The 14,352-nt window shown below is 48.0% G+C and overlaps 2 protein-coding genes across 3 annotated transcripts in view; one reads left to right on the top strand and one right to left on the bottom strand.

The window, feature by feature from the left end:
* The window catches only part of LOC135374808 (uncharacterized), a 390,710-nt gene that overhangs the window by 321,052 nt on the left and 55,306 nt on the right, over positions 1-14,352 (bottom strand). The gene's annotated exons all lie outside the window — the stretch shown is intronic.
* LOC135374797 (endothelin-converting enzyme 1-like) lies at positions 3,085-5,166 on the top strand. Its single transcript, XM_064607727.1, has one exon. It carries the CDS (start codon positions 3,085-3,087, stop codon positions 5,164-5,166), a length of 2,082 nt encoding a protein of 693 aa, XP_064463797.1.

A 14,352-nucleotide genomic window follows, 5' to 3' on the forward strand; every position in this document is an offset into this window, starting at 1 on the left:
GTATAACACAAGCAGTCGCAAGAAAACCCCTGATCCGATTCGATCGCAGGCGATGGCGGAACTTGTGCGAAACGCTCACACCGTTCACACCTACCAGTCGTATATAGAAAGTCGTCCGAGGGCTCCAATCCGAGCCAGCACATAGAGCTCCATTCAAGATACTGGCCATGAACCGCGGTGCATCGCAAATCGAGGTGGCTGACCAGTTCTCCTGGTACATACTGCAGCCTTCTGAAGCGTCTCTTCAGCCGCATCCTGAAACCATCCTTGCTGAACTACAACGAGCTCATGAAGACGCTATACAATGTACTATTTCCGTGCTCGATCGGGAATTCACCATGGTACATGACCCGCCCTTCGACGCTCACAAAATCGCACTTCGGCGGGACCCGACCCCATTTCGTACACTATGCTAAGGAGCCTGAGCCAGGAAGATATCCGTTACTTGTTGTCTCCCTTCAATAATTCATGGTGCTCTGGGAAGATTCCCGAATCCTGGATGGAGGCGATTGTCATTCCGCTGCTGAAACCAGAGAAATCTCCGGATGATCTGACATCCTTCAGACCAGTCAGCCTAACCAGTTGCATATGCAAAGTCATGGAACGCATGATTCTTCATCGTCTGACGTGGTGGCTCGAGTCACACTGCAATCTGCCAGAATCCATGGCAGGATTCCGGCGCTCCCGCTATACGATGGACTGCCTTATAGACCTTACCACCTACATCGACCACGAGCCTACACTCCGCCATATAACAGCTGGTGTGTTTCTTGACATCAAGAGGGCATTTGGCACCGTAAGCCACCCGCACGTTATTTCTGCATTGCGATGGAGAGGCGTCGTGGGACGAATGATAGCCTGGTTATGCGACTTTCTGTCCGGCAGGAGCACCTTCATGCGCACAAAAGATGGGACGTGCCAAAAGCACACCATGACCACGGGTGTTCCGCAGGGCAGCGTGCTGAGAAAGGTGCTCTTTAACATGGTGCTATATGACCTCCCCAAGCTTCTTCCTCGGAGAGTTCACATTTCTCTGTATGCGGACGACGTTTGCATTTGGACGTCGTGCAAAGTGCGGCCTCAAATACAGCAGCGCCTGCAGAAAGTGCTGGACACTGTAGTGCGATACTTGTCAGAAAGAGGCATGGATGTCTCGCTAGAGAAGACCGTAGTTCTACCTTTCACACGCAAGCGCATGACCAGATTCCCATTACGCCTGGGAGACTCTATCCTGAACGCATTCAAGCAACATCGTCTTCTGGGCGTATCTCTGGACGCTGGTTTGACTTGGTCACCGTAGAAAAAAAAAGCATTACCACAAAAGCTGACGCTTATCGCACCATTCTGCTCCCTTTGGGTGGCATGAGATGGGTAGTTCCTGTAAGTCTCTCAAGAGGCTTCACAGATCTCTGGTGAGTGAGACGGTACTCTATTCTCTTCCCGTCCTCCATGGGCTCTCGGCCGCATCGGAACCCGAGCTGTGAAGAACACTCGCTAGAAGCCTGAGTACAGTACTGGGCCTACCTCGAGCAGCTGCAGACTGTTGCACATTGGTGGAAGGAAATGAACCACCTATACAAGCCCTGAGGGTGCAAGAGACACTGCGCCATTACCTGCGCCTGCTGTCTTGTCATGAAAAACATCCCCTATTCCGGAAGCTTGGTGACAGATGCCTCTCTAAGTTTCACTCGCTCATCGCTGGACACGTCGACCAGCTACCCAGAAATTTTAAACCGCCCGCACCCCCCAATGGTTGCGCCATGGATATTATGTGACCCAGCTGTATCCCTGACTGTGCCTGAATGTCCAAGTAAACAAATCGGTAATGCAGATGTCATCAAACAACGAGTCCTGGGGATGATGACAGAGCTCCACAGCGGCCAGTGTCATGTCTACACGGATGAGTCATGTACATCGGATACTTTTTCATCCGCATTTGTGGTACCCGAGAGAGGCGGTGAAAGGCGTTATCACCTCTCCCACTAGTCATCGTTTGCTGCCGCGGAGATCCACGTCATTACCCAAGCTCTTCGACATATTAAAACAGCAAATCGCAATCGTTGGGTCGTATAGTGCGACTGCAAAGTCGCTTTCTATCTGCGCTAAGCAGCAGCGACCCACACTCATCGTGCGCTTCGATGGTGTATTGCGCCCTTCTTGTTCACGACGCTCTTGTCCAGGACGGTCACGTGGTTAGGTTCCAGTGGGTACTCAGCCACTCCGGTATCCTGGCAATGAAAAGTCTGTCTTGCTACAGAGGCACATAGTATGCGCCGATATCGTGCTATTCCATTTACAGCGCACGACGCCCGCCGACTACTACACACCGTCACGTACGACGCTTCGCGTCGGCTGTGGTTTGCAGACAGTAGCCGTAACCTGAATGCCCCACGACAGATGGACCCCAACCTAAGATTTCTCATTCCTCGCGGCGTACCACAGCCTGCTGAGACTCTTGTTCACCGCCTTCGAGCTGGCGTCCTGTTCTGCCGTTCTCTACTGCACAGGATGGGTCTCGTTGATCCTCCCTTGTGCCACGAGTGTGATGTGATGGATGACGGCGGCCACGTCTTGCTGGAGTGCCGCCACTTAAGATCAGAAAGACACTCACTCTTTGCCGGCATTTTACGCATGATTGACCGCCCAGTGGAGCTGGCTCATTTATTGGGTCCTTGCGATACTCCGCACAATCAACGGAAGACAATCCGTCTGCTGGTAGCCTTCCTGGGTGAGTCTGGTCTCACAACTGTATGGTGAACACTAAGTGCGAACTCCCTTTTAGTGTGAACTGCTGGCACCGTATGTTTAGATCTGCAGTGTGTTCTTTTGTTTTGCCGCTCTATTGATTGAGCGTGGCGATCTCTGAAACCTTCCCGTTCACAGCTACCGCTGCGAAAAATATGTCGCGGGCAAAAAAAAAAAAAAAAACACCAAAAGAAAAACACAACCTGACGTTGGCGTAGCGTTGGCTACTTTTGTGAAGAAGAAGAACTTTACGTAGGCACGGTAGGCACGCAAGCGAGCACGAGGCCCGTGTGCAGACGTTGTGCGTTACCCGCTCAGCCATCACAGTTGGAATTAACCATGGCCGAAGGCGACGCATCCTCCCTCCGGTCACCGCAAAACCCACTCGCAAATCGCAAAACCCACTCCTGCTTCTTCCACGCACTATTTGTGGCAATGTTCACCGCCGAAGCAACTCTCTTCGCTGTACTTGTTCCACTCGCCATCTCGAACAGCATTCTCAGATGCCAAGGAGTTGAGTGTCTCTCCCTGGAACGCGACATGAACCATTCCATCAACCTATCAGCGGATCCTTGCCACAACTTCTACGATCACGTGTGTGGAAGGTGGGAAAAGTACGCAGGTCGACGCTTCGGCACCCCAAAGGATAAGTACGAAGCATATCATCGTCACGCTCTTTTGAAGGAGATTGTTCTTACCGGAGGTAATGCTCATGAACAACGCCAGAACTCCAAGGAAAAAGCATCGGTGTTGTTAACCGCCTGCACTAGGCACGCTGCGCTGGAAGATTCCTTAAAGGACTTTCTGCGCTCGCTTAAACTTTCTTGGCCCGAAAAGACGCCTGCGACAAGACTGGAAATCCTGGATATCTTTGTGGGCTCATCTTTGGACTACGGAGTGCCACTCTTCTGGATGTTCACGGTTGGTCGCCATCCCAGGTTTCCAAGGCAGAATATTCTGTACCTGACAATGGACTACAGCATCCTTCAGTGGCTAAAACATATGAATAAACTGAAGAAATCGAACGCCGCTGAGACATACATCCGGCGGTGTGCTGAGAGAATTGGAGGTAAGGGTCGGTCGTACGGACGCATGATTAAAGACGTTCTAGCAGCCCACGAGAGACTCAGTGATGCCATGAAGAGTCGTTTCGGCGTATACGAACCACAATACATGAACCTAGAAGACTCTGAGCTCCGCTTAGCCGTTAACCGCCACTTACCCGACAACTCTCAACTGTGGCCAGAAGACAATATCATCTGCCTTCAGCGCAGGCTGTTCTATAACTTCAATCGTTTCGCCCTTCACGATACCGAGAAACTTGCAAGACTGAAGCTATATATCGGCACCTATTTGGTATGGTACTTGTCACCTTTTACATCTACGTACCTTACTCACCATCTAATGAAGGACCTGAATGAAGCAGACAACACCAATACATATATCACCCAGCGCTGCTTTGAAAGCATAACCGATCTGATGCCTTTGCTCGTCTCTCAATACGTCCTGATGTCCATCCCTAACAAGAGCGAAATATTCGACATCTATCGTCATACACGGCACGCAGTTGATCACGTGGTACGTCGTGACAGCGCCACGGCGGCTGAAGCATTTGGCCGTGAATTAGATACCATTTCGGTGGGCGAGTTCAACATGACGTCCACATGGGTAGCACTGGATAAAATTTACAAGTACATCCCATTCTTGAAGGGCAACTTCTTCCACATGTATCGCACAATTGCGAAGTCGAACGCACGCGTTTTCAAAGAGACTATACGGCGTCCTGTTCGCGACGTCCTGCATCTGCCGCTTGTCAGCAGTATTCCTGTTTACCGATTGCTCGTGGCTCGTGAGATACAAGTGCCTATGCTGTTCCTTAGTCCACCCATCATAACGAAGTCGGCTCCACTTCAGGCGAAGATGGCCACCTTGGGCGCATACATAGCCGGCAACATGTTCCAACTGATGTATTTTGTGCACTTCGCCGACGAGGACTTTCACCCGATTGATAAACAACGTATTAAGGACTTTTCTAAAGTTGTGTATGAGAGATTTTTCAACTACTCGGAGTCCATCGCTGACCTTCTGGGAAACACAGCGCTTGCGATTGAGCAAATCGAGCAGTTGGTTTTTCTGTTTCGCGCTATGGGTATCAATGCTGTCTACAGAGAAGTAATACGTCACAACCTTGTGAACTCGACGGAAATTGTTGGTGGTTTTGATCTGAAGCGCCTCTTTTTCCTGGTTGCCTGTTTTTTGAACTGCGGCCCAGCTCAAGCAGGTGTAAGGGAAGATGCATTGTGCAATATGTTGGTGCCACAGGTCAACGGCTTTGCTGCGGCTTTCGGCTGTAAACCAGGACAACCCATGTACATCGATTTCTCACATCCGCACAGTGACGATGAACCCTGGGATGGATGAATATGATTAGACTTTCTTTTCTTTCTATGGTTTAGTGGGAATTCGTATGGGCTTTTTGTGATATGCTTATACCACGTTACTTGATCACTGCGCACGATTTTTAGAAATACATAAATATTGAGTGCTGTGTTTGCAAAAGTTATCTGATAGATTGCCTTGTACACGGACATGATGTTGACGACTGCTCAATGAGCTTCTGGATAATGTGGAAAGAGGGATTAACAAGAAATCGACATTCTTTCTATGTGTCCATCTGGGGTATGGTGTCCCAACTTTTAAAGTACTCAGATGTAGCATGCACAGACTGCCCTGAAGTCAATGGATTGCATAAAAAAACTCTTACAGTGAAAGCCTTAGCACCTGCGGCGCTGGATATGAGTAATGGCTTTCGCCTAGTATGTGCTTTCGGCTTGTGTTTCCATTACATTGCATTCAAAGAATATCGCGGTTTTATCAATGAGTGCTGTCTGTGGAACATTTACGAAACTCTACTCTTATGAAAGCCGTTCTGTTCGTGGAGTACGGAGATGAAATCTGAGCAATAAGGGGGAGAAAAAAAGTTCACATTGTTGCATTCCGCATGCTGGTACGTCGCATCATCGAAGTCCCGTTGTGTCCAAAAACGTCAAAAAAGCTTTGAGCGCAGAACGTTGATGGGCTGGATTATGCCAAGGACAAAGCAATTTTAATATAGAGAAGGGGCGAGACTCTAGCTGACTAAAAGAAACGTAAAGACGGAGTCCAGCCTCCTATAGGGCACTCGTTTATCAGGAACTTAGGCACACAAGGTATGGAAATTGCCGATCGCCATCCCTTGCCTTCTATTCCCGCCGTATATAGGGTCTCTGCTCTAACGTGTCCAGAAATTATTTTTAAAGCGAGCGATAAAAGAAAAGCGAGCGTCATATTTTTAAGTGAAGCTAATCTCCATACAGTACCGAGAGGAGACGATAGAGAGGTAGCAAGCGAGCTGGTGGTATAGATCCATAACTTAAAAACCCGAGACTAGGGGACAAACAAACGACAAACACAGACAAGGTCTCAAGGTCTCTTGTCTGTGTTTGTCGTTTTTTTGTCTCCTAGTCTCGGGTTTTTAAGTAGTTTTAAGTAGTTTAAGTAGTAGTCCATGCAGTAGTTTATGAGCATAAATAATCTCGGGATCCTGTGAGAATGCTAACTTGCTAAAGATTAATCGCAAACTTGGCCGAACACGAGATCCGTTCTTAAACTCTCACCACGTCACCAGATTCGTTCTCGTTCCATATGGACTTCGGTAAGGTAAATCGACCCTTCTCCTCTAACACCAGGCAAAGAAAGCGCAGAAATATCGTCTGTATGTGTCAGAAGGACGCGTGGAACGGACAACACTTTTTCATGTTTGGGTCAAGTTCGAGGCGCCCCTAAATGCTCAAGAAAACAAAATCTTGAGAAATAACGTTTATATCCTACATACACACCCCTAAAGGAATGCACGCAATTTTTTTCAGCAAAATCTAAGCGGGTCGAGCTACACCTCTGGCTGGTTTTGGCTGGAATGGCCCTGCTGCGTTCGGTGGTAGTTCAACTAGGGGTCCAAATAGGAACTAAACAATAACCGAAAACCGCAAAAAAAAAGAAAAAAAAGAAACCGTTATTTTTTGCCGAACCGAACCCGAACCGAACCGTAAACATTTTTTCTCTCTCCTTGAACGAACCGGAACTGAATCGAAATAATATAATGCGCTAACCGGTTCGGCAGACGGTAAAAACGTCTATACCTTTCCACTCGACTGCCGCCCACCAGCTCCCTGCATCGCTCGGAATCTTGCCGAATTCATAGAGTGGATATAACAAATTGAAAAACCAAGCAGTGGTGAGTCCATGCAGCTCCTACAGCCTCACCTCCAAAAGGTTCACGACATCCTTGTACATTTTTGTGACTCGATATGTAAAAAAAATAGATGTGTTACACGACGGCTACACTTTGCATTGTTGCCTCGGCTGCTTCCTTTCATTCAGCGTCGCAGTGTGAAGGCGACGTAAATTTTAGCTTAGCTACCTTTAACCAACTGTTTAATATCACTCTTTAAATTTCGGCCGACCGCCGAACCAAGGGACGCGCCACACTTTTTCTTTAAAAATTGGCGATAGCTTTTTGCACTGGACTTAAATTGTATGCTGTACGCCATTTCCCAGCACTTCTCGGTAGAGTAAAGGTTGATCTGCAGCGAAATGCATGGTTCTTTGTAGCTCTGACCCCCCCCCCCCCCAATTTCCCATTGACAGATCAAAGAAAGGATAAAGGGTACTCCAAAAGATGCCTATAGACTTGAAACAGACAGGCCATAGGTTGCCAATCGATTTTTTCACAAGGGTAGGTATTATCTGCGAGCACCTCACGGAGAAAATAAACATAATCGGTCATCGTAAAACGCTTTCGGGCGGATGCCATATGCTAGCAGACGACGCAGCCATGATCAGGTCCGGCCACGAGATCCAGTCACGGAATCCGGCATTGCACTCCCCTTTGCCATTCTATTACCTTACATCACCTCATCCCATCGTAACTCATGTAGTACTTATTGTAGTCATGTTACCTTACACGTCCATATGGCGAAGAAAGAAGAGGAGGTATCTTTCCTTATATGGGTGGCGTTGGCTATCCGCCACTTTTGAGAAGAAGAAGAACTTTACGTAGGCACGCAAGCGAGCACGAGCACTTAGTGGCTCACGGCCATTCTCTCATTGGTAGAAGAAGAAGAAGAAGCACGAGCCCCGTTGCACATGACGTTACGCGTTACCCGCTCAGCCATCACAGTTGGAACGAACCATGGCCGAAGGCGACGGATCTTCCCTCCGGTCACCGTTAAAATCTCGCAGAAGCCGCTCTTACTCTTGCTTCTTCTACGCAATATTTGTGGCAATGTTCACTGCCGAAGCAACTCTCTTCGCCGTACTTGTCCCACTCGCCATCTCGAACAGCATTCTCAGATGCCAAGGAGTTGAGTGTCTCTCCCTGGAACGCGACATGAACCATTCCATCAACCTAGCAGCGGATCCTTGCCACAACTTCTACGATCACGTGTGTGGAAGGTGGGGAAAGTACGCAGGTCGACGCTTCAGCACCCCGAGGGAAAAGTACGAAGCATATCATCTTCACGCTCTTTTGAAGGAGATTGTTCTTGCCGGAGGTAATGCTCACGAAGATCGCCAGAACTCCAAGGAAAAAGCATCGGTGTTGTTAACCGCTTGCACTATGCACGCTGGGCAGGAAGACTCCTTGAAGGACTTTCTGAGGTCGCTTAAACTTTCTTGGCCGGAAAAGACGCCTGCGACAAGACTCGATATCCTGGATATCTTTGTGGCCTCGTCTTTGGACTACGGAGTGCCACTGTTCTGGATGTTCACGGTTGGTCGCCATCCCAGGTTTCCAAAGCAGAATATACTGTACATGACGATGGACTACAGCATCCTTCAGTGGCTAGAACATATGAATAAGCTGAAGAAATCGAACGCCGCTGAGACATACATCCGACGGTGTGCAGAGAGGATCGGAGGTAAGGGTCGGTCATACGGACGCATGATTAAGGATGTTTTAGCAGCCCACGAGGTAATGAGTGATGCCATGAAGAGTCGTTTCGGCGTATACGAACCACGATACATGGACCTAGAAGACTCTGAGCTCCGCTTAGCTGTTAACCGCCACTTACCCGACAACTCTCAACTGTGGCCAGAAGACAATATCATCTGCCTTCAGCGCAGGCTGTTCCATAACTTCAATCGCTTCTACCTTAATGATATCGAGACACTTGCAAGACTAAAGCTTTATATCGGCACCTATTTAGTCTGGTACTTGTCACCTTTTACATCTACGTACCTTACCCACAATCTAATGAAGGACCTGAATGAAGCGGGCGACACCAATACATATATCACCCAGCGCTGCTTTGAAGGCATCATCGATCTGATGCCTTTGCTCGTCTCTCAATACGTCCTGATGTCCATCCCTAACAAGAGCGAAATATTCGACATCTATCGTCATGCACGGCACGCTGTTGATCACGTGGTACGTCGTGACAGCGCCACGGCGGCTGAAGCATTTGGCCGTGAATTAGATACCATTTCGGTGGGCGAGTTCAACATGACGTCCACATGGGCAGCACTGGATAAAATTTACAAGTACATCCCACTCTTAAGGGGCAACTTCTTCCACATGTATCTCACAGTTGCGAAGGCGAACGCACGCGTTTTCAAAGACACTATACGGCGTCCTGTTCGAGACCTCCTGCATCTGCCGCTTGTTGGCAGTATTCCAGTCTACCGATTGCTCGTGGCTCGTGAGATACAAGTGCCTATGCTGTTCCTTCGTCCACCCATCATAACGACATCCGTTCCACTTGAGGCGAAGATGGCCACCTTGGGCGCATACATAGCCCGCAACATGTTCCAACTCATGTATTTTGTGCACTTCGCCGACGAGGACTTTCACCCGATTGATAAACAACGTATTAAGGACTTTTCTAAAGTTGTGTATGAGAGATTTTTCAACTACTCGGAGTCCATCGCTGACCTTCTGGGAAACACAGCGCTTGCGATTGAGCAAATCGAGCAGTTGGTTTTTCTGTTTCGCGCTATGGGTATCAATGCTGCTTACAGAGATGTAATACGTCACAACCTTGTGAACTCGACGGAAATTGTTGGTGGTTTTGATGTGAAGCGCCTCTTTTTCCTGGTTGCCTGTTTTTTGAACTGCGGCCCAGCTCAAGCAGGTGTTATGGAAGATGCATTGTGCAATATGTTGGTGCCACAGGTCAACGGCTTTGCTGCGGCTTTCGGCTGTAAACCAGGACAACCCATGTACATCGATTTCTCACATCCGCACAGTGACGACGAGCCCTGGGATGGATGAATATGATTAGACTTTCTTTTCTTTCTATGGTTTAGTGGGAATTCGTATGGGCCTTTTGTGATATGCTTATACCACGTTACTTGATCACTGCGCACGATTTTTAGAAATACATAAATATTGAGTGCTGTGTTTGCAAAAGTTATCTGATAGATTGCCTTATACACGGACACGATGTTGACGACTGCTCAAGGAGCTTCTGGGTAATGTAGAAAGAGGGATTAACATGAAATCGACATTCTTTCCATGTGTCCTTCTGGGGTATCGTGTTCCAACTTCTAAAGTACTCAGATGTAGCATGCACCGACTGCCCTCAAGTCTATGCATTGCATAAAAAAAAACTTAACAGTGAAAGCCTTAGCACCTGCGGCGCTGGATATCAGTGATGGCTTTCGCCTAGTGTGTGCTTTTGGCTTGTGTTTCCATTACATTGCATTCAAAAAATATCGCGGTTTTATCAATGACTGCTGTCTGTGGAACATTTACGAAACTCTACTTTTATGGAAGCCGTTCTGTTGGTGGAGTACAGAGATGAAATCTGAGCAATAAGGGGGAGAAAAACATTTCACATTGCTGCATTCCGCATGCTGGAACGTCGCATCATCGAAGTCCCGTTGTGTGAAAAAAGCTTTGAGCGCAGAGCGTTGATGGGCTGGATTATGCCAAGGACCAAGCAATTTTAATAAAGAGAAGGGGCGAGAGTCCAGCTGACTAAGAGAAACGTACAGACGCAGTCCAGGCTCCTACAGGGCACTCGTTTATCAGGAACTTAGGCACACAAGGTATGGAAATTGCCGATCGCCATCCCTTGCCTTCTATTCCCGCCGTATACAGGGTGTCTGCTCTAACGAGTCCAGAAATTATTTTTAAAGCGAGCGATAAAAGAAAAGCAAGTGATACTTTTCTGCTACTTGAGTAAGGTACTGCTTCATTAGTAGCACCTGTTTCTTCGTCAAGTAGTTGAAACGTAGCGCTCGTTTCTCTTTTAACGCTCGCCTTAAATAAAATTTCAGGACACGTTAGAGCAAACCCCGTGTATTCTCGGATAGACATTTCAGGGATTCAGATACAAAGTATCATGTAAATAGTTTATCGCAATACAGCTCCCTGCTTTGTTGCAAGATATTGTCAGGCGTATGTGTACGTGAACTTGATTGACCTGGATTTATCGGCACGAGCCCATAATCAATGCAAAGTTATAGATAAGTTAAAAGCATCTGCGCAGCCAACCTCGCAGATCGCGTCTTCTACAATTCCAGCTCTAACACCGTGGTACGGTACAAAACAAGGCGCCTGGCAAAACAGTATGTTTGCATATACGCCAAATCTTCGACCTGCCACCACCTTGTCCGCGGTTTTGGATCCGATGGCGCGAAGTGTAATGTACAACTGCTGGTTCGAATGGTACCCAGTGCATTTCCGTGAGGATGCTGAAGGGCGTTTTATGGTATTGTTTGCTATGTCCGCGGTCTCCACAGGAATCAATCTTGGAAAATACCGCAGCGTCATAGAGATTTATGACAAAGTCATGGATATGCGCAATAGGATACCGGTTAGAAATGGCGCACGGTAATCGTCACAGGGGCGCCAATTCCCTGGATCTTTTTGTGGGACCATATGTAACGCAGAGACCTAAGGACTGCTGGATGGTCGTAGGTACCTAAGCGCCAGGAGGTGATCAAACTCAGGACGGGCAATGGCAAAGCGTCGGATGGTAGTTGATGTGGTATCTCGTGTACAGAAAAGCCTTTAGTGAGGATGTCGTCCGTTCTCGTATGTCGATGGGGAGTGTCCGCGGGTAGCAATCTCACGACGTTGCGGAAGTCCTTCAGAATACCACGAAAGTGTGGTGTAGCTGCCGGTCGCGTGAAGGCAGGGCTAGTCGACTTGCGCTTTGCTCCTGTTCCTGGGACAGGCCGGTGGTGTTGTCAAGCAGCCTAAGTCGCTTCACGTCGACCAGAAGGTGCAAGTAGCGTAGAAAATCCGCCCCGATGATGGCGTATCAAAACATGTGCGATGATCAAAACCCATTCAAAGGTACGACGCAGCCTTAATTCAGGGTGAGGGATCGTTCGTCGAAACACTTGACAGGGAAAGAGTTGGCGGCTTGGTGGTTATATATTTGGATGCGCGATGACGGTATACAAGGACACGGTGGAATGATGCCCACTTCATCGCCCGTTAGTCCCGCCCGATAAGAAAACAAATGTTTGTGTCAGTGACATAAAAGAGGCTGCTGCTGTGGTGCCTAGAAAAGTTCGGCCGCCTTCATTTCCTGGGGCCGGCATATGTGTTTATTAAGAAAAAAAAGAAAGGAAAGGTTAGCCAGGCAAATAGCCGGCTTGCAATCCCGAAAAAAAGGGGAAAGGGGATGGCGAAACGAAGAAGAAAAGGAAGGAGAAAGAAAAGCAAAAAAGGGGAGTCAAAAAGAAAAGTAAGGAGAAAGAATAAAGGGGGAATCGAAAAAAAGGAAGGAAATAAAAAATAAAAATGGGGGAATCGAAAAAAAGGAAAGAAAGAGAAAAGAAAAACGGGGGAATCGAAAAAAAAATGAAGGAAAGAAAAAAGAAAAAGAGGGAAAAAGAAAGGAAAAGGAAAGAAAGAAAGAAAGAAAGAAAGAAGGAAAACACTGGCACAACGTTACATGCTGTTCACGAGTCCTGAGACTCTGAGAAAACCGAGGAGAGCGTCAGTGACAGCCCACTGGTTGGGGTGCAAGACGGGGCCAAGAAGAGCAGCCAACGAAAAGTCCTTACAGCCGACCTGGAGCAGACGGCAACGGAGGGTGTCCCTATGTTGAAGGTGCTGCTGGCAATACAGGAGCTGGCGTGGGATGTTAGCTTCCACTCCACAGACATTACAGTTTGGTGAATTTAGCCGACCCATCTTGAAGAGAAGTGAGGGTGTACGGGCAACATTGAGTCGTAGGCGGTGAAGGGATTCTTCTTTACGACTGCGGTGGCAAGTGATGACGAACTCAATCAATGGGTCGAAAGACCGTAGGAATGAGTCGTAAGTCGTAGTTTCGGCACGGAACTGCCGAGCACATGTGGCACACCGACGGCGAATGCGTAGACGACATGTGGAGGCTGTAAGCGGCAGAGGTGCCACGGCCGAAATGTCATCCGGCCCAGCGCGTCTCGCTACTGCGTCTGCTCGGGTATTTCAATACACGCCTACGTGGCCAGGGACCCATTGAAACGTGATGTTGTAACCAGTGGCTAAGAGTGGGTTGAATTTTTGACGCGTCATGGTGTGCAAATCGCTTATTACGCTGGTGCGAGATGACGACAACATATCTAATAATGCCTTGCTGTCGGTAAGAATGATCCACGTTCCATGCCCGGAATCGATAATATGCTCCAGTGCTGCCAGGATACCGAACAGTTCGGCTTCTGTCGAGGACACTGTATGGGGGTGTTTGAAACCATGCCACAGGTCTTCATCCGGAATGTAGAAAGCGGCGCTCGAACTATTATTTACATACCTCAAATGCCAAGAGACATTACATGAGGGGGGTTAACAGAAAAAACAGGGAACAAATAGTAACACAAACGAACATGAGACAAATAGCACGCAAACAGTTAAGAAACAAATCATAACAAATACAACATTCCGCACTTCTTCACAAAATGTTCATGAGATGCTGAAGCTACAACATTCGCAGGGAGGGCATTCCACTCACGAATGGATGTTTGTATTGGGGAGTAATAAAAGTAATTAGTGTAACCAAAAGCTGCTTGCAGTTTACATAAATGATCAACTCGGCTTGTGTTACTGAGCCATCAGTGTGAGGATCCACCACATACTGAGTGTGATGTGGTGGATGACGGCGGTCACGTCTTGCTGAAGTGATGCCACTTCAGATCAGAGAGACAGTCACTCCTTGCCGGCATTTTACGCATCATGGACCGCCCAGTGGAGCCGACTGATTTATCGGGTTCTTGGGATACTCCGCACAATCAACGGAAGGCAATCCGTCTGCTGGTAGCCTTCCTGAGTGAGTCTGGTCTCGCAAATGTATTGTGAACACTAAGTGCGAACTCCCTTTTAGTGTGAACTGCTGACACCGTATTTTGTAGATCTGTAGCGTGCCCTTTTGTCTTCCCGCTCTATTGATTGAGTGGCCGTGAGCATGTGAGGGAAACCTCTGTGATTCAGGGTTTTGATTCGGAGTGCGTAATAGCTATACAGCTTTTGCAATGGAGCAGGTAGACCCATGGTGGGTTGCTGAAAGCCCCAAGGCCCCCTTTATTTTACTAATTTGCTAACTAACTAACTAACTGCCCCGCACGCAGCTG

Source organism: Ornithodoros turicata, unplaced genomic scaffold, assembly GCF_037126465.1.
Source record: "Ornithodoros turicata isolate Travis unplaced genomic scaffold, ASM3712646v1 ctg00000746.1, whole genome shotgun sequence".
NCBI lineage: Eukaryota > Metazoa > Arthropoda > Arachnida > Ixodida > Argasidae > Ornithodoros > Ornithodoros turicata.